General features: G+C 43.5%; 1 protein-coding gene across 1 annotated transcript in view; it reads left to right on the plus strand.

The window, feature by feature from the left end:
- The first annotated feature begins 19,194 nt into the window (after positions 1–19,194).
- Positions 19,195–25,320, plus strand: part of LOC115137529 (uncharacterized) — a 33,207-nt gene continuing 27,081 nt past the window's right edge. Inside the window, exon 1 of the mRNA XM_065024095.1 lies at positions 19,195–19,204. Within this exon, the coding sequence (XP_064880167.1) occupies positions 19,195–19,204 (10 nt within the window). The remainder of the gene's footprint in view (positions 19,205–25,320) is intronic.

Consider the following 25,320-nt stretch of genomic DNA (forward strand, 5'->3'; position numbering starts at 1 on the left):
GCTAGCTAGCCAGCTAGCCCCCGAATAGCAGCATTGTAGAAACTTCACACTCAACGGAACGACTTGATTAGGGTAGTGTCAACAACGCAGCTAGCCTACCTCAGCAGTACTGTATCATTTTAATCATTTTAGTCAATTAGATTCTTGCTACGTAAGCTTAACTTTCTGAACATTCGAGACGTGTAGTTCACTTGTCATTCCAATCTCCTCTGCGTTAGCGTAGCCTCTTCTCTAGCCTGTCAACTATGTGTCTGTCTATCCCTGTTCTCTCCTCTCTGCACAGACCATACAAACGCTCCACACCGCATGGCGCGGCCACCTAATCTGGTGGTCCCAGCGCGCACGACCCACGTGGAGTTCCAGGTCTCCAGTAGCCTCTGGAACTGCCGATCTGCGGCCAACAAGGCAGAGTTCATCTCAGCCTATGCCTCCCTCCAGTCCCTCGACTTCTTGGCACTGACGGAAACATGGATCACCACAGACAACACCGCTACTCCTACTGCTCTCTCTTCGTCCGCCCACGTGTTCTCGCACACCCCGAGCTTCTGGTCAGCGGGGTGGTGGCACCGGATCCTCATCTCTCCCAAGTGGTCATTCTCTCTTTCTCCCCTTACCCATCTGTCTATCGCCTCCTTTGAATTCCATGCTGTCACAGTTACCAGCCCTTTCAAGCTTAACATCCTTATCATTTATCGCCCTCCAGGTTCCTCGGAGAGTTCATCAATGAGCTTGATGCCTTGATAAGCTCCTTTCCTGAGGACGGCTCACCTCTCACAGTTCTGGGCGACTTTAACCTCCCCACGTCTACCTTTGACTCATTCCTCTCTGCCTCCTTCTTTCCACTCCTCTCCTCTTTTGACCTCACCCTCTCACCTTCCCCCTACTCACAAGGCAGGAAATACGCTCGACCTCATCTTTACTAGATGCTGTTCTTCCACTAACCTCATTGCAACTCCCCTCCAAGTCTCCGACCACTACCTTGTATCCTTTTCCCTCTCGCTCTCATCCAACACTTCCCACACTGCCCCTACTCGGATGGTATCGCGCCGTCCCAACCTTCGCTCTCTCTCCCCCGCTACTCTCTCCTCTTCCATCCTATCATCTCTTCCCTCTGCTCAAACCTTCTCCAACCTATCTCCTGATTCTGCCTCCTCAACCCTCCTCTCCTCCCTTTCTGCATCCTTTGACTCTCTATGTCCCCTATCCTCCAGGCCGGCTCGGTCCTCCCCTCCCCGCTCCGTGGCTCGACGACTCATTGCGAGCTCACAGAACAGGGCTCCGGGCAGCCGAGCGGAAATGGAGGAAAACTCGCCTCCCTGCAGACCTGGCATCCTTTCACTCCCTCCTCTCTACAATTTCCTCCTCTGGCTCTGCTGCTAAAGCCACTTTCTACCACTCTAAATTCCAAGCATCTGCCTCTAACCTAGGAAGCTCTTTGCCACCTTCTCCTCCCTCTTGAACCCCCCTCCTCCCTCTCTGCAGATGACTTCGTCCAACCATTTTGAAAAGAAGGTCGACGACATCCGATCCTCGTTTGCTAAGTCAAACGACACCGCTGGTTCTGCTCACTGCCCTACCCTGTGCTCTGACCTCTTTCTCCCCTCTCTCTCCAGATGACATCTCGCGTCTTGTGACGGCCGGCCGCCCAACAACCTGCCCGCTTGACCCTATCCCCTCCTCTCTTCTCCAGACCATCTCCGGTGACCTTCTCCCTTACCTCACCTCGCTCATCAACTCATCCCTGACCGCTGGCTACGTCCCTCCCGTCTTCAAGAGAGCGAGAGTTGCACCCCTTCTGAAAAAACCTACACTCGATCCCTCCGATGTCAACAACTACAGACCAGTATCCCTTCTTTCTTTTCTCTCCAAAACTCTTGAACGTGCCGTCCTTGGCCAGCTCTCCCGCTATCTCTCTCAGAATGACCTTCTTGATCCAAATCAGTCAGGTTTCAAGACTAGTCATTCAACTGAGACTGCTCTTCTCTGTATCACGGAGGCACTCCGCACTGCTAAAGCTAACTCTCTCTCCTCTGCTCTCATCCTTCTAGACCTATCGGCTGCCTTCGATACTGTGAACCATCAGATCCTCCTCTCCACCCTCTCCGAGTTGGGCATCTCCGGCGCGGCCCACGCTTGGTTGCGTCCTACCTGACTGGTCGCTCCTACCAGGTGGCGTGGCGAGAATCTGTCTCCTCACCACGCTCTCACCACTGGTGTCCCCCAGGGCTCTGTTCTAGGCCCTCTCCTATTCTCGCTATACACCAAGTCACTTGGCTCTGTCATAACCTCACATGGTCTCTCCTATCATTGCTATGCAGACGACACACAATTAATCTTCTCCTTTCCCCCTCTGATGACCAGGTGGCGAATCGCATCTCTGCATGTCTGGCAGACATATCAGTGTGGATGACGGATCACCACCTCAAGCTGAACCTCGGCAAGACGGAGCTGCTCTTCCTCCCGGGGAAGGACTGCCCGTTCCATGATCTCGCCATCACGGTTGACAACTCCATCGTGTCCTCCTCCCAGAGCGCTAAGAACCTTGGCGTGATCCTGGACAACACCCTGTCGTTCTCAACTAACATCAAGGCGGTGGCCCGTTCCTGTAGGTTCATGCTCTACAACATCCGCAGAGTACGACCCTGCCTCACACAGGAAGCGGCGCAGGTCCTAATCCAGGCACTTGTCATCTCCGTCTGGATTACTGCAACTCGCTGTTGGCTGGGCTCCCTGCCTGTGCCATTAAACCCCTACAACTCATCCAGAACGCCGCAGCCCCGTCTGGTGTTCAACCTTCCCAAGTTCTCTCACGTCACCCCCGCTCCTCCGCTCTCTCCACTGGCTTCCAGTTGAAGCTCGCATCCGCTACAAGACCATGGTGCTTGCCTACGGAGCTGTGAGAGGAACGGCACCTCAGTACCTCAGGCTCTGATCAGGCCCTACACCCAAACAAGGGCACTGCGTTCATCCACCTCTGGCCTGCTCGCCTCCCTACCACTGAGGAAGTACAGTTCCCGCTCAGCCCAGTCAAAACTGTTCGCTGCTCTGGCCGTCAATGGTGGAACAAACTCCCTCACGACGCCAGGACAGCGGAGTCAATCACCACCTTCCGGAGACACCTGAAACCCCACCTCTTTAAGGAATACCTAGGATAGGATAAAGTAATCCTTCTCACCCCCCCTTAAAAGACCTAGATGCACTATTGTAAAGTGGCTGTTCCACTGGATGTCATAAGGTGAAAGCACCAATTTGTAAGTCGCTCTGGATAAGAGCGTCTGCTAAATGACTTAAATGTAAATGTAAATGTTTGTTTTACTCCATGTGTAACTCTGTCGTTGTATGTGTCGAACTGCTTTGCTTTATCTTGGCCCGGTCGCAATTGTAAATGAGAACTTGTTCTCAACTTGCCTACCTGGTTAAATAAAGGTAAAAAAATATATATATATATATATATATACGCAAAGTAAACTGTAGTAGTGGGTCAATTGCCACATCCTGGTCCCGGTGTCCCAAAACATTTCATATATATATGTCTACATCACCGGACAACTAAGACAAACCCTCAGCGCCCCAATACCGCGAGACCAACCGAGTATCGCCCAGGTTGGCATACTGCCACAAGTAATCAAAACAAGGACGAAACACAGTGGTGCAAATAAAGCGGCTGTGAAGAGACCTCTGAAGTCCCAGCAATAGAGAACTCGAAAATGACAACGCTTCGATATTTGGGAATATCAGTACGTTTCATCATCGGTAAGTAGGCTATTCATGTAGAAGTACTTTGTGTTGGTGTTTGTTACTGTTGTAATATACAGGTATGTCTTCTCAATGTACAGGCTAGCCTTTTAGACCTACTGTTATTCATTTATACATTTAATTCGTTGTCAATCTATTGTTTAGCCTATAGTTCTTGTCCTTTTTGAACACCATTCCCCACGAATAAAGTCGCACAAAAATTATACAGCTCTGGTATCAAAACCTGGCATTTCCTAGGAAAGAGGTTGTGGGTGAGAACAGTGCTGTTAGTCTGGTTCAGTCTCTCATCTCTATCGTACCACGACAGAGTCACATCTCTCACACAACTGAACAGCTCTCACTGCCAGGGGGAAATAGCCAGTTATGATACCAGATGACACGGAGTTTCAATGTAATACCTGAACAGGCTAACCAAACATGGGCTATCAGCAAATTGTAAAAAGCATTCCAAAAAATAATTGGTGTCAAATTTGAATGTAGACTAAATTACTCATATAGCCTATGACTTATCATAAGATCAAAATGTGTCAATTTGTATGATGCCTTATTGAAATACTTTAAAAAAAAAATGTATATAGAAGCAGTCAGTCACATGAAGATGCGACATAACTTGTGCTTACTGATTACCTCATTATAATTTATCAGAGTGCGCTTTTGCCCATGTAGTCTGTAGCTTTCAAACCTCAATAGCTTTCAAACCACTTAGGCCACAGACTCCAAATAAGCGTCATGATGTTGGAAAAAATGTGCAGAACATTGCACAGGTCTTATTTTCACGATTTTGACATTAATTCACTTTCCAAAGCTAATAAACACTTGGAAATGTGAGCAACATTCCTTATTCAGAGTTTAATTAGTTAGGGAGCGCAAATAAAGTACAAACTTTTTTACATTCTAATTTCAATAGCTCCTTGGTCAAGTGACCTACTGACCTCAAACACAGTTCAGAATGTACATTCAGTGGGCTTACATTGCACACCCTTTAGTTTGTCCATTTTCATCTCACACATTTTTACATTAATTTTGTAAACTTTAGAATTTCAATAGCTCCTTGGTCATGTGACCTACTGACCTCAACCAAGGTTCTGTAACGGTTCTCTTTAGGTGAAGTAGAGCGGACCAAAAAACGCAGCGTGACTATATTGATTCATGTTTAATAAAAACAGATGAACACTACAAAAACAATAAACAGGGAAACCCAAAAACAGCCCTGTCTGGTGCAAAACAGAGACAGGAACAATCACCCACAAACACACAGTGAAACCCAGGCTACCTAAATATGGTTCCCAATCAGAGACAATGACTAACACCTGCCTCTGATTGAGAACCATATCAGGCCAGACATAGAAATAGACAAACAAGACATCCAACATAGAATGACCAACCAAAACAGAAACATACAAAGCAAACTATGGTCAGGGTGTGACAGGTTCAGAATGTCCACTGACTATCCTATATTGCATACCCTTTAATTTGCACATCTTCATCTCACACAATTTGACATGAATATGCCTGCTCTGCCCCCCTGAAGGACAGTGCCACTCACACACCTATTCACTTGGGCCTTCCCCCTGGAGCCTTCCTGACCTCCAGGCAGAACCCCATTGACCTGGGGACCTCTGACTCCAGGCCTCTAAGCCTACACTCCCTGCCCGCCTGCCTGCCCTCTCCCTAGGCCTGAGCTTACTCCCTGGAACTGCAGATCTCTAGTCTTCCACACCTATTCTCCCTACCCGGTCAACACCCCTCTCACTCGGCATCATCTATCACCGTGTCCCGGGAGGGCTCAGCCAGCTCCATAACCTTGCCCACCAGGCGGGCCGGGCACCCATACTTAAGCACCCCTCCCGTGGCACTAAGATGTCTATATTCCGGCTGTCAGGAACCACGTGCACTTGGTAACCCGAAACAGGCTCTGTGCACCTGGTGACCCGCCCACTCCAACCTCTATGGCTTGAGTGCTGCCCCTAGCCCCCGAGTCCGGCTACCCCTGCTCGGACTCTGAGTGCCCCTCACCTTGTATGGTGGCTTACTTGTGCACCTGGTGACCCTTTGACTTCCACAGCGAGTCCCAACCTCCCTCCTCAGAAAAGCTGTAGATACCTCTCCCCACTTCGTAGGGCATGAGTCAGATCCATGCAATTCCATATCACCGCAGGGCCAATGGGTTTAGTCTCCGCCTCGAGTCTAGTGAGCGTAGAGGAGACCTCGCCACCTACAATGTGTGGTGTCCCACACTCAGGTAAGCCTAAGGCCTGGTAGTGTCAGCAAATGTTAAGGCACATGCCATCTCCACTAAATGCTCCGAGGAGCATAGAGGAGAGCTCCCACATAGAATGTATAGAGTCCCGCAGGCAGACCTGAGACCTGGCAGTGTCTATAACCACTAAGCACATACCATCTCCATTTAGTGCTCCACTGTTAACGGGTCCAGCCGAGGCCAGCTTTGGTTTCAAACTTCCACAATTTAGAGTTAGATAAGTATACGGGGGACGTGTGTTTAAATGTTTCACCACATACGCTCTGTGATCAGACTGATGCCAGTAGTACACTTTCATCAGCCGTCTTCCAGGACTTAACTCCCCCTTCCTAGCCAAAGCCAGGCATGTGTTCAAGCCATCATTCTCTGATTGGCTTTCTGTCAAGGTCAGGATTCACTTACAAGAGTCCCGCAGCAAATCATTGAGTCTGGTGGAACCGCCCTCATTCTCATGCTTGACCGAAAGCCCCATATTCCAGGACCGACTGCCGCCTTCCGTTAACGATCAACAGCCGTCACCATCTGTAAGGACTCTTTGCGTACGGACTAGTACCGAGGTAACTGCCGTTTGGTTTGCATCGTTAGCGACACCTGAAAACAGGTGACATACAGGGAGGGATTGGAAGAGCCCTGCTAGAAGGTTACCTTGTTATCTCCCTTACCCCCACTGTCCTAACATGCTAGAGACAATTTGTCTCCTAGCCAGTGGCGAGAGGATGGCGAAGGAGCGACTGCTCCCCAGCTGTGACTCAATTCTCGCTTCACACCCCAGCCCAACCGGCACAGCCCTTAGATCCAATCCTTATCCCGAAGTTTAGGATGTGACTTTCCAACTTCCCTTACCTACATTGTTCTAACCTGCCAGAGGCTGTTCACCTTGGAGACCTGCTGCGGATATGGCTACAGCCCGGCGCAAGATTTACACCATCTCCCCCAGATTTTCAAGGGCCAATGTGAGCTCACCAGACACCGCCGGAACCGCAACGCTTTCCAAGGCTTGGGCCCCTCTCTGGCAAACCCATTCCAGGGCTCCCTGCCATCACAAAGAAAAGAGAACTCTCCCCGGGGCTCCCGCCCGTTCCTCCGGGAACAGTCGCGTTACCGCACTGGACGCCTCGCGGCGCCCGTCTCCGCCAGTCCGTGGACATTCTGAACCTTGGTTGAGTCCAGTTGGTCACATGACCAAGCAGCTATTGAAATTAGAAAGCTTGAAAAACATTGAAAATTCATGTGAAATCATGCAAGATGAAAATGAACAAACATAAGTGTGTGCAATATATAAGGCTAGTCGGTAGATATTCTGAAAGTAGCTTGAGGGTAGTAGGTCATGAGACTAAGGAGCTTTTGAAATGTGAAACTTTAGAAAATTATCATAAAATCTCATGAGATGCAAATGGACAAACAAAAGTGTGAGCAATGTGTAGGCCCACTGTGTGTTCAGGTTCAGAATGAGCTATTGAATTTAAAATGTTTAAATAAATAATTTAAAATAGTGTGAGATGTAAATCAACAAAAGTGTGTACAATGTGTCTCTGCCATCGGGTTAGCTAGAACCAGTTTTAGAAGTAATGGTTAAAGAGCTATTGAAATTGAAAACATTTGATTTGTCACCATGTTGATGGTCCCTGGCTGCTGTTGGTGGACTAAGGAAAACTGCAGGCGAATCCCGATTTGGGCAATGATTGCAGACTCCAAAGCACATCCACAACATGATGCTGCCACCCCCGTGCTTCACGGTTGGGATGCTATTCTTCAGCTTGCAAGCATCCCCCTTTTTCCTCCAAACATAACGATAATCGTTATGGCCAAACCGTTCTATTTTTGTTTCGTCAGACCAGAGGACAATTCTCCAAAAAGTATGATCTTTATCCCCATGTGCAGTTGCAAAGCATAATCTGGCTTTTTTTATGGTGGTTTTGGAGCAGTGGCTTCTTCCTTGCTGAGCGACCTTTCAGGTTATGTCGATATAGGACTCGTTTTACTGTGGATTAAATACTTTGTACCTGTTTCCTCCAGCATCTTCACAAGGTCCTTTGCTGTTGTTCTTGGATTCATTTGTACTTTTTGCACCAGAGTACGTTCATCTCTAGGAGACAGAACACGTCTCCTTCCTGAGCGGTATGACGGCTTCATAGTCCCATGGGGTTTATACTTGCGTACTATTGTTTGTACAGATTAACGTGGTACCTTCAGGCGTTTTGAAATTGCTCTCAAGGATGAACCAGATTTGTGGAGGTCTACAATTTTATTTCTGAAGTGTTGGCTGATGTCTTTTGATTTTCCCATGATGTCAAGCAAAGAGGCACAGAGTTTGAAGGTAGGCCTTGAAATACATCCACAGGTACACCTCAATTGACTCAAATGATGTCAATTAGCCTATCAGGGAGCTTCTAAAGCCATGACATAATTTTCTGGAATTCCAAGCTGTTTAACCTGTTGCTTCTACTCGGGACGCTTGCGTCCCAACTAAACTCTGGAAATGCAAATGCGCTACGCTAAATGCTAATAGTATTAGTTAAAACTCAAAAGTTCATTAAAATACACATGCAGGGTATCGAATTAAAGCTACACTCGTTGTGAATCCAGGCAACAAGTCAGATTTTAAAATGCTTTTCGGGCGAAAGCATGAGAAGCTATTATCTGATAGCATGCAACACCCCAAAAGACCCACAGGGGACGTAAACAAAATAATTAGCATTTCGGCGTTACACAAACCGCACAATAAAATAGAAAACATTCATTACCTTTCACCATCTTCTTTGTTGGCACTCCTAGATGTCCCATAAACACTATTTGGGTCTTTATTTCGATTAAATCGGTCCATATAAAGCCTAGATATCGTTATATGTAGACTGTGTGATAAACGAAAAAAACATTGTTTCAAAACGTAACGTCATTTTTTAAATTCAAAAAGTCGACGATAAACTTTCACAAAACACTTGAAATACGTTTGTAATGCAACTTTAGGTATTAGTAAACGTTAATAAGCGATAAAATTCATCAGGAGGCGATGTAAAGATCATTAGCTGTCCGTCTGGAAAAATGTCCGGCTAGAAACTCAACGAAAATATCCGGTCCTAGACCGGATTAGATCTGATGTCCTGCATGTGTTTGACCAAGAAAAAACTCGAAGGGAAATGACAAGACTCTAGACACCGTGTGGAAGCTGTAGGTACTGCAACCTCAGTCAATTAATTGTGGTTCACCTTTATCAATGGGATCAAGTAGCGCATGGATATATTTTCCCATTTTCAGTGATCAGTTTTTCCTGTGCTTTTCGATGTAAATGCCGTTCTGGTAAAGCCACAGCAGTGATTTAACCAGTTTTTTAAACGTCTGAGTGTTTTCTATCCACACAGACTAAGCAAATGCATATACTATATTCCTGGCATGAGTAGCAGGGCGCTGAAATGTTGCGCAATTTTTAACAGAATGTTCAAAAAAGTAGAGGGTCGACTGAAGAGGTTAAAGGCAGTCAACTTGGTGTATGTAAACTTCTGACCCACTGGAATTGTGATTTAGTGAAATAATCTGTCTGTAAACAATTGTTGGAAAAATGACTTGTGTCATGCACAAAGTAGATGTCCTAACCGACTTGCCAATAATACAGTTTGTTAACAAGAAATTTGTGGAGTGGTTGAAAAATGAGTTTTAATGACTCCAACATAACAGACTTCAACTGTATGTATTTATGTTTAGTGTATGTAGCCTACACACACATATATATATATATATATATATATATATACACACACCAACGCTTGGTAAAATTAGGAATCACAATGTCCAGAAAAGACCACAGCTGACACAAGGAAATACGGAACACTCACAGAAATGTGTAATGTCAGTTAGTATTATACGTAATGTTTTTTGTCTGTCTCTGTGCTTTAAGTGTTAAAGTAAAGAACTACTTTGTTATTTTTTGCACGGAGGACATGATAGTGCAGATGCCTTAGGGGGTTGAAGAAACTGTTTACTCAGGTGTTCTCATTAGACAACCCACTGAAGATGACCAGTCATTGTTCATAATATTGCCTTATCAGGTCTATGGCATTTCATTACTCAAAACTGTCCCTTACGGTCCTGACTTCTGTCAGTTGCTAATCACATTGTTGCATTACTGTAACTGAAGTTGCAATCCGTATTATGCGAGCTTCCATTTCTTTTTAACATTTACATTTTTGTAAACAACATTTTCGGCTTTTCAGAACAACTCGGAATTTGCTTGGGGTATAGGCCTAGCCTGGTATAACCATCCTGATCTCGCAAGCTTTACAAAGTGTTTCACTATCTTTGTAGCGAAACACATTGTAAGATCAGGATGGTTATATGAGGCTAGTGTAGGCCTGCTTCTTCACATTATGAAATCTAATGTCTGGTATTAGCTTACAAGTGGTGTGGGTTGGCAAAGCAGGCATACTGGGTTGACGTTCTTCCCAACTGAACTAGATTTCACAACTTCATTGGTTGTTCTACAATATTTGTGTAACTCGTACTGCAGTTTACACATATGCACTCTTGCAAATGAAAGAACACAAATGTGTTTGACATCTTAGAATATAGAGTTGATTATAGAACCCATGGTGAGTACATCACCAAAGGTGGCCAATCCATGGTCTGCTAGGGCTGAAGTTCATGCATGCTTTTGTTCCAGCTCAACTGAATGAATGGTTATTTTGAATGAAGACCATAATAAGTTAATTGTTTGAATCAGTTTGTTAGTGCTTCACTGGAACAAAGCCTGCCGGCTGCTGCTCTCTGGACTAGGTTTGGCTCTCTGGACTAGGTTTGGCTCTCTGTACTAGGTTTGGCCACCCATATTATACGCAGTGCAATTTTTTATGCTGGCATGTCATCACCTTCATCTGTGATATCATACTACACCCACAAAATGATCTTGTAGAGACTTGCACGTTATCGTGTAATCAGGCTCATTCAACCTATTAACAATGTTTTGGCCAACCTGAGAATGAGCCATTTCCCAATGTTATACCTTTTTGTGGATGAGAGGAGTGATGCTAGGCTTAAAATGTACTGCACTCACCTGACACTTTATTAATTAGACATTAATTACAATCTGTCCTATGTCTGGTATTTACTTAGATAGTTTACCATTAAAAACTTGACCATACTTGCTGGAGTATAGACATGGCAGTGTTCTGACTTGAGATCTGCAGATGCAACTCTTACTTTTGTGTAAACCATTAATTGATGTAAAAGGGAGATTTTTATGGAAATTGAAGTTCCTACTTTTTAAAATTTAACTAGGCAAGTCAGTTAAGAACAAATTCTTATTTACAATGACGGCCTACCCGGGAACAGTTGGTTAACTGCCTTGTTCAGGTGCAGAATGACATTTTTACCTTGTCAGCTTAGGGATTCGATCCAGCAACCTTTCGGTTACTGGCCCAATCCTCGAAACACTAGGCTACCTGCCGCCCCTTGACCCGTTGATTTATTCCACATTTTGTTTTATTACAGCCTGAATTCAAAATGGAGTACATTTATTTTCCTCTCATCCAGCTACGCACAAAACCCCATAATGACAAAGTGAAAACATATTTTTAGAAATCTAAAAAAAAGTACTGACAATTAAATGCAGAAATATCTAATTTACATTAGTATTCACACCCCTGAGTCAACCAGATTTTGCCTGTGCTTAGCTCTATTCCATTTATTTTTATCCCCCAAAAATCGATCTAGTCCTTGCCGATGACAAACATACCCATAAAACATTGAAGCCACCACCATGCTTGAAAATATGAAGAGTGGTACTCAGTGATGTGTTGTGTTGGATTTGCCCCAATCGTAACACTTTGCATTCAGGACATGAATGTAATTTATTTGCAAAAAAAATTGCAGTTTGTCTTCAATGCCTTTTTGCAAACAGGATGCATGTTTTGGAATATGTTTTATTCTGTATAGGCTACCTTCTTTTCACTGTATCGTTTAGGTTAGCATTGTAGAGTAACTACAATGTTGTTGACCTATCCTCAATTTTCTCCTATCACATTAAACTGTCACTGTTTTAAAGTCACCATTGGCCTCATGGTGAAATCATGGTGAAATCCTTCCTCTCCGGTAACTGAGTTAGGAAGGTCGCCTGTATCTTTATTGTGACTGTGTGTATTGATACACCATCCAACGTGTAATTAATAACTTCACCATACTCCAAGGCATATTTCTAAAAACATAATGCCACTTTGACATAATGGGGTATTGTGTTTAGGTGAGTGACACACAATCTCAATTAAATCCATTATAAATCCAGGCTGTAAAACACCAAAATGGGGAAAAGGGCAAGAGGTTTCAATACTTTCTGAAGGGATTGTAGATCTCAAGTCAAAATACCTACCGCCCATTATGCACATACTGCATTTGATTGTACCAATATTTGAAAATGTTTTGCATGTACAAGGTAATACATGTACTTTCAAAAGACAGCAGCCATCAACTGACTGCCTGAATCTGTTCATCTTATGAACAGGTTTGGACTTGTTTTATTTCCCCAATCCTCTGAAAATCTTACTGACTCTGATAGTAGCTACTAAAAGCTTGAGAGAAAGCTTTGTTAATACAGCATTGTTTCTATTTTGTACCACATAATGGACTGGACAGGATGTCATTATACTTGGAAATTAGACCGAGTGATGGATGGACTTCAAATACTGATTTGTGTCATGGGTGACCTGCTTGATACTAACACATAGCACTCTGCAGTCATTGTGTGAGGAAGTGGGTTTGGCATGTAAGAATGTATTGGTGAACCTTTGACCTCTTGGGAAAATCAGACAACAGGAGATGATTCTCGTCGGATGTAGCAATTTCCTCCATTTTCAGAATAGTTTATACATATAAAATACAGTTTAAAAAACTACGATGGAGATATTTTTGCCAGAACACTAATAGGCTACCTGGCGATCTGATTTATCAGTTTCATATTTCAGATGGGCCTAGTCCAGCAAACATATTACATAACCGCAACCAACCCCAACAAATGGATTGGTAATTATTGGTAATGTCATGACATGACCTTCCCTAATGTTGTGGCAATGTAATCTACCAATAATTACTAATCCATTACATCGGGGTTGGTCGTGGTTAGGTAACGTGTGTGCTGTGAGTTTGGGTGGCTGCTGGCTATATTGTATGTGTAATATTATGGGATGAAGATGCAACATATTCTGGTGAATTCATCATGATGTTTGTGAGGAAGAACTGGGCTACCCGGCTGGCAAGGAGCACTCCTAGTTGAAATTGGATCCTAAAATGAATTAATTTCTGCTCCAAATGCAGGTGTAAAACAGTTTATTTCTGCATCTGGCGTTTTGAAAATGCATCAACCTTTATGCTGTAATGACAAGCTACATTTGCGCAGCGATTTTGTGCGCATGATTTAGTGTTCACACATACATGGACTTGCGCGCGGGTCCCAAGTTTTGCAACACTACTTTTTGGTGGTAGTGGATCAAAAAGTTTGAAAACCACTGTGATATATGATAGTGGCAACAAATGGAGTTGGGTTGGATATAGTAATGGTATTTCTGACAGTCTTCTATTTTGACTGGAATTGTGTGCCTATTCCAGTTCAAAACAGTTTTGCTAAATTATTTACTCATCAGATTATGCTGCGTTCCCCTCTTCTTGTAATAATTGCCCAAGAGTCTGTGGGGGTGCAATTTGTTTAGTTTGAGCACATACCCCCCCAAAATGACACCCCCCATCAATCAAATATTGTAAGAGCTTTCATTGTCTGCTTATGTCTCTTTTATTTATCCTACAGTTCTGACTTGGTGTACAGGGAGAATACTGTAAGGATGACCCATGTTCTGAATTCTGTCGCTATACATTTCAAAAGTGCTGAACAAATAGTTACATTGACTACGTCCGTCTTAGCTTGCTCATTGTCTTAATCGAAATTATGGATCGCCTCTTATCTGCTCATCGTTCCCTTTTGCCATAGTTTGTACATTTCAATTGTCAGTAGAAAACACATTTGTTTTAGAAAGTCAGCCATATCAGCTATGTTTTTTTTAAAGGCAGTAAATGAGGCTGAATTAACTGTTTCGCTGCCAGACAAGGCTCTACTGACAGCCAGGTGTAGCGGTGGTAAGGATTCACTCCATGGGGTTGAAAAGAAAGTTCTGCTGTTGGGATAGCTTTATGTAGGTCCTAACAGTTCGTGGGCTCCGTTTGTCACTGTTATAGTGCAATTAATATATTGTTTGGTGTGGTGTTCTGTAGTGGCTTTGCTGGCATGCATCTAAAAAATAAGTTGAATTTGCCCCACCAATTGCCACTGAAACGGAACGTGCAATAATTATGTAAATTACATATGTGACCGACCGCCTTGATTCGGTCTTATGTAGCAAAATATGAAATTGTGTTTTTAACGTCGGATAAAAGCAGAGACACAGAGCTACAAAATGGTATATCATACACTGCATTTGAGGAACAATGGGAAAGTAATTATTCTTTGAAAGTTGATAAACTTCTAACCTCACTTTTGAGAAAATGGCCTTTGAATGTTTTGGTACCATTCTGAACTACAAACCCTTGGGATATCTCTCTGCAGACATCGCTGACCCCGATCCGGTTACACCGAATATGCTCTTGATGGGACGCCGAGATGAGTCTCTCCCTCAAGCCATGTATGCTGATACCAACCTCGTAGGCAGACGCCGGTGGCGACACAGCCAAATCTTAGCTGACCATATTTGGGCCCGATTCATTCGCGATTACCTACCAGGTCTATAGCACAGAGGGAAATGGCGGAGAGAAATGGCCAGCCTGGAAACTGGCCAAGTAGTAATGATGGTGGACCCTCAGCTGCCTCGAGCCTTCTGGCCGGTGGGCCGTATAACTAAGACCATGCCTGTTACCGATGGTCGTGTTAGATCAGTGTAGATCCAGGTGAAGAACCGGACATATATCCGGCCAGTTGCCCGACTAATTCCTCTCCCTGAGATGACAGAGGACGGGGAGCAATGAGCCTTTTTTGAGGAGTGTGGAATTTAACAAATTTCTGGGGTGGCTGTAGAAAAGGCCCATGGAGTTGCCATTTACTCAGCTGGGCCAGGGGCGCTTTAATTAGGTCAGGTGGAAATGTCAGACAGATCTCAACTCCATAAAAGGAGGAAATTGCCATCGCCTGATCTCGCTGCTTTCTCTTCCTTAACTTCTTGCGTCGAGCCAACCTGGATCCGGGATCATGACTACAGCCTCAAGCCCATTACCATAACGCAACGTTAACTATTCATGAAAATCGCAAATGAAATTAAATCAATATGCTAGCTCTCATGCGTAGCCTTTTGTTAACAACACTGTCATCTCAGATTTTCAAAAATATGCTTCTCTACCATAGCAAAACTAGCATTTAGCGTTAGCATTTAGCGTTAGCATTTAGCGTTAGCATCACCAGGCAACATTTTCACAAAAACCAGCAAAAACATTCAATAAATCATTTACCTTTGAAGAACTTCGGATGTTTTCAATGAGGAGACTCTCAGTTAGATAGCAAATGTTCAGTTTTCCTGAAAGATTATTTGTGCAGGAGAAATCGGTCCGTTTTCTGCGTCATGTTTGGCTACCAAAAAACCCCGAAAATTCAGTTATAAAAACGCCGAACTTTTTCCATAATAACTCCATAATATCGACTGAAACATGGCAAACGTTGTTTAGAATCAATCCTCAAGGTGTTTTTCTACATATCTCTTCAATGATGTATCGTTCCTGGAAGTGTGCTTCTCTGTCTGTATCGCATGGTAAAATGATTGCCACTGAGAATTACGCACCAATTTAGACAAAGGACACCGGACGGGACCCTGGCAAATGTAGTCTCTTATGGCCAATCTTCCAATGATATGCCTACAAATACGTCACAATGCTGCAGACATCTTGAACGAACGGCAGAGAGCATAAGCTCGTTCACAGCACATTCACAGCCATATAAGGAGACAATAGTAAAACAGAGCTTCAAAAATTCAGCTCATTTCCTGTTTGAGGTTACATCTTGGTTTCGCCTGTAGCATCATTTCTGGGGCACTCACAGATAATATCTTTGCAGTTTTGAAAACGTCAGAGTGTTTTCTTTCCAAAGCTGCCAATTATATGCATAGTCGAGCATCTTTTCGTGACAAAATATTGCGCTTAAAACGGGCACGTTTTTTTATCCAATAATGACATAGCGCCCCCATAGGTTGAAGAGGTTAACTCCATCTGATCCAGACGTTCTGTGCGTCCATGAATCCACCACAGACTACTCAGTAAATATACCACTTTATGTTAAAGGAATTCCTGCCTCAGTCTCATCCATTCCTCTGTCACCTGAAACGTGACCACCTGTTCACCTTCACTGTCAGTCATCCTACCTGTCCAGCTACCCACACAGATTCCACTACTCTTTCATACACATTGGCCTACCTCGTTTCCATGAAAAATTGTGTTTGCTCTCTCGTGAGGCAGTAACCAGGCTGGCAGGACAGGAAGGTTGTCAGTAGTTACCACAGCCAGAATTTCTAAATTGGGCTACATTGTAAAACAAAATTGTCTCTGTATGCTGTAACTAGGAGCAGTGACGATTTTAGCATGTAAAAAAAAACAATACATTAAATGCACTATAAGCGTGACAAACGGTGCCCACAAACTGTTAGGGCCAACATAAAGCTGTCCCAACAGCAGAGTCCCAACACCTTACCACTGCTACACCTGGCTTTCAGCGGATTATTGTCTGGCAGCGAAACAGTTAATTCAGCCTCATTTACTGCCTTTTAAAAAAACATAGCTGATATGGCTGACTTGCTTAAACAAATGTGGTTTCTACTGACAATTGAGATGCACAAACTATGGCATAATGAGACGACAAGCGGATAAGTGGCAATCCGTAATTTCAATTAAGACTATGAGCGAGTGACGATGGACGTAGTCAACATAACTTGGTCAGCACTTTTGAAATGTACAGAGACGGAATTCAGAACATGGGCCGTTCTTAGTGTACTCCCTGTACACCAGGTAGGATAAATCATGGGAAATATAAACAGACAATGAAAGCTCTTACAATATTCAATGATAACTTTTCTCTAATACATGTTATAGGCAACATGCACACTATCAAGTTAAAACAATAGGCAAAATTAAAAGTTCAAAATATACCTAAGTATTAAGGTGAGGCACATTGAACAGTATTAGTCTTTGTGTGTCAAAAAACATACATGTGACATAACACAATTTGACGCGTTAAATACGCTTTTAATTTGACACTTCAAATTACACAATTCTATTATAGATTGTTTTTTTACCTTTATTTAACCAGGCAAGTCAGTTAAGAACACATTCTTATTTTCAATGACAGCCTGGGAACAGTGGGTTAACTGCCTGTTCAGGGGCAGATTGACAGATTTGTACCTTGTCAGCTCGGGGGTTTGAACTCGCAACCTTCCGGTTACTAGTCCAACGCTCTAACCACTAGGCTACACTGCGCTCTGCCTTTGTTGAACTGAAATTAACACTTTTTGAATTTAAAACCAAGTTCATGATGTTTTCCAATTCACCTAAAAATGTATCTTATGATATATGCGTATGTACATTGGATAGTGCCTGTGTTGATCGTGTCTCGCTTGTAAATATCTGGGCATCTGTATTGCCAAAACGTTATATTTTAAAAAGAATATGGATGAGTTAGTTAAGAAGTTGAGAATAAAAATGGGCTTATTTTTTGTAATAGATCATGCCTCTCCTTGAACAGCAGAAAGCAGATAATTCAGTCAACTTTCCTGCAATTACTAGACTACGGTGACACCGTTTATATGAATGCAACTACCACTACACTGAAACCATTAGATGCAGTTTAGAATAGCACACTTCGCTGTATTACGGGGGACGGGTTCATTACAAATCATTACATTCCATATCAGAAAGTAGGCTGGCCCTCACCTAAGTCTTGTAGATCAATACACTGCTCTCTTTTTGTTTATAAAGCCCTCTTGTGCAAACTTCTGTCATACCTTACCTCATTGTTCAATTACAGACCTACGATTTATCGGACCTCGATGCTATTTTTATTTGACCTTTATTTAACTAGGCAAGTCAGTTAAGAAGAAATTCTACATTTTGTATAATTTGTGTACATGCAGGGCTCTCTGGTTTTGATTTCAATGGGATTTCCCATGAAGATACAAAAAAATAAAGTAATAAAGGATTGTGATTTTTTTTTACAATGATGGCATTTCAGTGATTGTGCCATTAACAGCAGAAGAAGAATCTGCTGAGAGTCTTTATTTCAGTGTGTACACTTTAAAAAAAAGGTGCTGTCTAGAAGAACCGTTTTCGGTTTCAGGGAACCCTTACCCCAGGAGGCTCTACATAGAACCCAAAATGGTTATCCTATGAGTGTGCGCAAACATATTCATAGAACTACCAGTCCTGACATTTCTTTCCTATCTGTCAATATCACATCAGGCCTTTACAGTTTCTCGATTGCTAAGACACTTTTAATGACAATTATCTACATCATAACCTAATGAGCAAAACAGTATTATTCCTTGCAAAACTGTAAAGGCTTTCTCACCAAATACTAAGCAATTTTTTGCAAAACAGTAAACACAAATCTCAACAACAGGCAAAATTCAGTTGAGTAAATCAGGTCAAACAAAATTAAAACATTTGGTCACAGCTGATACAAATGACTCCAATTAATGTGAACCTCGTCTACAGGCGTGCAAAACTGTTTTGCACAATTGTTCAATCAGCAATCAGTCCTTATTCATGCGTTAAAGAGGTCACTCACCTCTGAATTGCTGTTTGCAAGAATGGACCGAGGAAGAGGAGAGGTATAAGGATACAAGGATATTTCTTTCTTCTCTGCATTGTAAGGGAAAACAGGGTGATGTTGATGAAAACGTGGCCTGATCGACAAGAACGAATGGAGATGAATGTGGTATACTGTATTTATGTTGTTGAATTTATTTGTTTTTGCAGCGATTTTTTTTTAGCTAGGTTTATTTTATTTTTATTCTCTGTATATACTGTACAGCATCATTGAATTTGTGAAGGACAACATGGAAAAAGGTCATAAAATATTTTGTTCTTGAGTGACATTCTTTCTGCATTGGTCATTTTTGGTCAAATTATTTCGGGAAAAAAGAATACAGCCCATGCTGTTGTATGTTTAGTTGTATTTTATGGTTTATAGTATAATTATAGTATCAACAAATGTCACAAATATAAAAGAGGGTTAACCATGTAAGGGTATATTGATAGTTGATAGTTAGCATTTATTGCGCCATTGTGTGACGAGTGAGTGAACTTTTCATTAGATAAGTAATACGTTTTGAGGTTGAGGTTGTTTTTATTTCGAATAGTTCATGTTTTGAGTCTTAATCAGTAGCGACCCGTCATTCAGGAGCCCCATATTTTTTGCAAAAAAATATATAGATATATACAGATTTTTATTTTGGGGGGGTTGCCTTTTTTGCATATTATTTTTGTATTAATACGTGTCACATCAGTTTGCAAACAGTGTAAAAAATGTATATATTTGAGTTAATAAAGTTACGTACAAATAGTTATCTCCAAAATACATGCGTTTCAGCCTAGCTCAGTGCTTTCTTTGGTGGGGCAGGCCAGCAGAAAATAGGAGCATTTGACCATGATTGGCTCAGAATTGCACCATGATTGGCTCAGTGTTCTGTCACTCATGTGGACACTACGTCACCCACCTTTAGTAAGAGTGGACATCAAGAATGTGAGCCATTTGGGTCCTGCCATAGACTTAGATATGTCCCCTTCCAGAAGGCTCAAGGTCATTGGTCACAGATAAAATGACGATGTCAAATCAAGTTATATCTACAGTGGCTTGGATTGGACTGATCATGTCAACATCTTACTTTCAAAATCTTAGCTAGCAGTCATAATCATAAATCAAGGAGACAATCTGTCAAATCCTATTTAATTCTTGTCATATGAAGAGAAATAATGAAGATAAATTATAGATAAAACATATCGGTGCTCATCGGCTATTGGACAAAGATTACACAAGTTGGAAATCCCAAATTCAACAATGTGTCACGCCCTGATCTGGTTCACCTGTTTTTGTGATTGTCTCCACCCACCTCAAGGTGTCACCCGTTTTCCCCATTAGTCCCTGGGTATTTATTCCGATGTTCCCTGTTTGTCTGTTGCCAGTTCGTCTTGTCAACCAGCGTGTTTTTCTTTGCTCCTGCTTTTTTCTAATCGCTGTAACGGCTGTTGGTGGAAGTAGGTGAGGACCAAGGTGCAGTGTGGTAAGAGTTCATCATTTTAATGGTAAAACTGAACACTATCAAACAAGCAACAAAAGAACAACCGAAACAGCTCCGTCAGGTGCAACACACACTAAACAGAAAATAACTATCCACAAACACAGGTGGGAACAGGCTACCTAAGTATGGTTCTCAATCAGAGACAACGATTGACAGCTGCCTCTGATTGGGAACCATACCAGGCCAAACACAGAAATGAATGCCCACCCCAACCCACACCCTGGCCAAACCAAAATAGAGACCTAAAACAGGAACTACGGTCAGGACGTGACAATCGCTCTTTTGCTAGTCCTCCCGTTTTTGACCGTTGACTCTCAGCCTGCCTGCCACTCTGTGCCTCGTTATGATATTTTGCCTGTCTGTGACCATTCTCTGGCCTGCCCCTTGGATTATAGTAAATATCAGACTCGAACCATCTGCCTCCCTTGTATGCATCGGTTTCACCCTGTTCCCTTATACAATGAGTCGTTTGGAAGGAATCAGTGGTGCAGTGCAAAGCAACCGATAATATTAGCCTGCTATTCAATGGAGTGGCTGAATTTTTTTTCTTCCTGAGTCCCACCATAAATCCAGAGAATGCCAGACTGATGATGAAACCACTGTGCCACATTCATGTTTCAGTGAGCACATCACAAGCCAATGAGTCCAAAAATGTATTGTATGCTGCTGCATAAATTGTAATATGCAAATCAAATCAAAATCAAATCAAATTGTATTTGTCACATACACATGGTTAGCAGATGTTAATTCGAGTGTAGCGAAATGCTTGTGCTTCTAGTTCCGACAATGCAGTGATAACCAACAAGTAATCTAACTAACAATTCCAAAACTACTGTCTTATACACAGTGTAAGGGGATAAAGAATATGTACATAAGGATATATGAATGAGTGATGGTACAGAGCAGCATACAGTAGATGGTATCGAGTACAGTATATACATATGAGATGAGTATGTAAACAAAGTGGCTAGTGATACATGTATTACATAAGGATGCAGTCGATGATGTAGAGTACAGTATATACGTATGAATATGAGATGACTAATGTAGGGTAAGTAACATTTATATTAGGTAGCATTGTTTAAAGTGGCTAGTGATATATTTACATCATTTCCCATCAATTCCCATTATTAAAGTGGCTGGAGTTGGGTCAGTGTCAATGACAGTGTGTTGGCAGCAGCCACTCAATGTTAGTGGTGGCTGTTTAACAGTCTGATGGCCTTGAGATAGAAGCTGTTTTTCAGTCTCTCGGTCCCAGCTTTGATGCACCTGTACTGACCTCGCCTTCTGGATGATAGCGGGGTGAACAGGCAGTGGTTCGGGTGGTTGATGTCCTTGATGATCTTTATGGCCTTCCTGTAACATCGGGTGGTGTAGGTGTCCTGGAGGGCAGGTAGTTTGCCCCCGGTGATGCGTTGTGCAGACCTCACTACCCTCTGGAGAGCCTTACGGTTGAGGGCGGAGCAGTTGCCGTACCAGGCGGTGATACAGCCCGCCAGGATGCTCTCAATTGTGCATCTGTAGAAGTTTGTGGGTGCTTTTGGTGACAAGCCGAATTTCTTCAGCCTCCTGAGGTTGAAGAGGCGCTGCTGCGCCTTCTTCACGACGCTGTCAGTGTGAGTGGACCAATTCAGTTTGTCTGTGATGTGTATGCCGAGGAACTTAAAACTTGCTACCCTCTCCACTACTGTTCCATCGATGTGGATAGGGGTGTTCCCTCTGCTGTATCCTGAAGTCCACAATCATCTCCTTAGTTTTGTTGACGTTGAGTGTGAGGTTATTTTCCTGACACCACACTCCGAGGGCCCTCACCTCCTCCCTGTAGGCCGTCTCGTCGTTGTTGGTAATCAAGCCTACCACTGTTGTGTCGTCCGCAAACTTGATGATTGAGTTGGAGGCGTGCGTGGCCACGCAGTCGTGGGTGAACAGGGAGTACAGGAGAGGGCTCAGAACGCACTGCTTGTGGGGCCCCGTGTTGAGGATCAGCGGGGAGGAGATGTTGTTGCCTACCCTCACCACCTGGGGCGGCCCGTCAGGAAGTCCAGTACCCAGTTGCACAGGGCGGGGTCGAGACCCAGGGTCGAGCTTGGAGGGTACTATGGTGTTGAATGCCGAGCTGTAGTCGATGAACAGCATTCTCACATAGGTATTCCTCTTGTCCAGGTGGGTTAGGGCAGTGTGCAGTGTGGTTGAGATTGCATCGTCTGTGGACCTATTTGGGCGGTAAGCAAATTGGAGTGGGTCTAGGGTGTCAGGTAGGGTGGAGGTGATATGGTCCTTGACTAGTCTCTCAAAGCACTTCATGATGACGGAAGTGAGTGCTGCGGGCGGTAGTCGTTTAGCTCCGTTACCTTAGCTTTCTTGGGAACAGGAACAATGGTGGCCCTCTTGAAGCATGTGGGAACAGCAGACTGGTATAGGGATTGATTGAATATGTCCGTAAACACACCGGCCAGCTGGTCTGCGCATGCTCTGAGGGCGCAGCTGGGGATGCCGTCTGGGCCTGCAGCCTTGCGAGGGTTAACACGTTTAAATGTCTTACTCACCTCGGCTGCAGTGAAGGAGAGACCGCATGTTTTCGTTGCAGGCAGTGTCAGTGGCACTGTATTGTCCTCAAAGCGGGCAAAAAAGTTATTTAGTCTGCCTGGGAGCAAGACATCCTGGTCCGTGACTGGGCTGGGTTTCTTCTTGTAGTCCGTGATTGACTGTAGACCCTGCCACATGCCTCTTGTGTCTGAGCCATTGAATTGAGATTCCACTTTGTCTCTGTACTGACGCTTAGCTTGTTTAATAGCCTTGCGGAGAGAATAGCTGCATTGTTTATATTCTGTCATGTTTCCGGTCACCTTGCCCTGATTAAAAGCAGTGGTTCGCGCTTTCAGTTTCACGCGAATGCTGCCATCAATCCACGGTTTCTGGTTAGGGAATGTTTTTATCGTTGCTATGGGAACGACATCTTCGACGCACGTTCTAATGAACTCGCACACCGAATCAGCGTATTCGTCAATATTTTTATCTGGCCAATACGAAACATGTCCCAGTCACGTGATGGAAGCAGTCTTGGAGTGTGGAGTCAGCTTGGTCTGACCAGCGTTGGACAGACCTCAGCGTGGGAGCCTCTTGTTTTCGTTTCTGCCTGTAGGCAGGGATCAGCAAAATGGAGTCGTGGTCAGCTTTTCCGAAAGGGGGCGGGGCAGGGCCTTATATGCGTCGCGGAAGTTAGAGTAACAATGATCCAAGGTTTTACCACCCCCTGGTTGCGCAATCGATATGCTGATAAAATTTAGGGAGTCTTGTTTTCAGATTAGCTTTGTTAAAATCCCCAGCTACAATGAATGCAGCCTCCGGATAAATGGTTTCCAGTTTGCAAAGAGTTAAATAAAGTTCGTTCAGAGCCATCGATGTGTCTGCTTGGGGGGGATATATACGGCTGTAATTATAATCGAAGAGAATTCTCTTGGAAGATAATGCGGTCTACATTTGATTGTGAGGAATTCTAAATCAGGTGAACAGAAGGATTTGAGTTCCTGTATGTTTCCTTCATCACACCATGTCTCGTTAGCCATAAGGCATACGCCCCCGCCCCTCTTCTTACCAGAAAGATGTTTGTTTCTGTCGGCGCGATGCGTGGAGAAACCCGTTGGCTGCACCGCATCGGATAGCGTCTCTCCAGTGAGCCATGTTTCCGTGAAGCAGAGAACGTTGCAGTCTCTGATGTCCCTCTGGAATGCTACCCTTGCTCGGATTTCGTCAACCTTGTTGTCAAGAGACTGGACATTGGAAAGAAGAATGCTGGGGAGTGGTGCGCGATGTGCCCTTTTTCGGAGTCTGACCAGAAGACCGCCTCGTTTCCCTCTTTTTCGGAGTCGTTTTCTTGGGTCGCTGCATGCGATCCATTCCGTTGTCCTGTTTGTAAGGCAGAACACAGGATCCGCGTCGCGGAAAACATATTCTTGGTCGTACTGATGGTGAGTTGACGCTGATCTTATATTCAGTAGTTCTTCTCGACTGTATGTAATGAACCCTAAGATGACCTGGGGTACTTAATGTAAGAAATAACACGTAAAAAAACAAAAAACTGCATAGTTTCCTAGGAACGCGAAGCGAGGCGGCCATCTCTGTCGGCGCCGGAGATGGCTACAGTATACATAAAGTAATACTAAGTGTAGTAAGGTGTTAGTAGCCCATGTGCTTCACCCTAATAATTTGGTCTATTTTCACCTCTTCATTTTGCTTAAGGTTACTGTTCTTACCTGGTGGTGCTGCACATGTAGCCTTTAACCTGTTTTTGAGATGTCAATCTAATATTGTAGGATGTTTCATTGTCTTTATGCCCCTTTTATTTATCCTACAGTTCTTACTTGGTGTACAGGGTAAATACTGTAATAGCAGCCCATTGTTAGGAATTGTTGCTGTACATTTCAAAAGTGCTGAACAGTTATATTGGCTATGTCCGTCGTCGCTCGTTCTTTGTCTATTGAAATTATGGAATGCCTCTTATCCATTATCGTTCCCTTATGTCGTAGTTTGTGCATCTCGATTGTCAATAGAAACCACATTTGTTTAGGGAAGTTAGCCATACCAGCTATGTTTTTTAAAAAGGCAGTAAAGCAGGCTGAATTGTTTCGCTGATAGCCAGGTGTAGCAATGGTAAGGATTCAATCCATGGTGCTGAAAAGAGAGCTCTGCTGATGGGACAGCTTTATGTAGGCCCTAATAGTTTGTGTGCCCCACTTGTTGCCATTAATGTATTGTGTACATTAGGGTCTTTGCTGGCATGCATTAAAAAAAATTGCCCACCAAGATTTACATGCTAAGACTGCCGCTACCAGGCAATATTGTTCATGTTTCCATATTTTTAAGCTTCTCTTTTTGTATTGTTCCATGTGCTTTGTTAAACTAACTGCATTTGCTTCCGGACTCCCTGTGTCTACGTTACAAACGTGTTTCAGCTTGGGGCTGCATGTACATTTTTTTTAGGAAAAGTGACTTCTGTTCTCAAGCAAT

Source organism: Oncorhynchus nerka, linkage group LG11 (genome assembly GCF_034236695.1).
Source record: "Oncorhynchus nerka isolate Pitt River linkage group LG11, Oner_Uvic_2.0, whole genome shotgun sequence".
NCBI lineage: Eukaryota > Metazoa > Chordata > Actinopteri > Salmoniformes > Salmonidae > Oncorhynchus > Oncorhynchus nerka.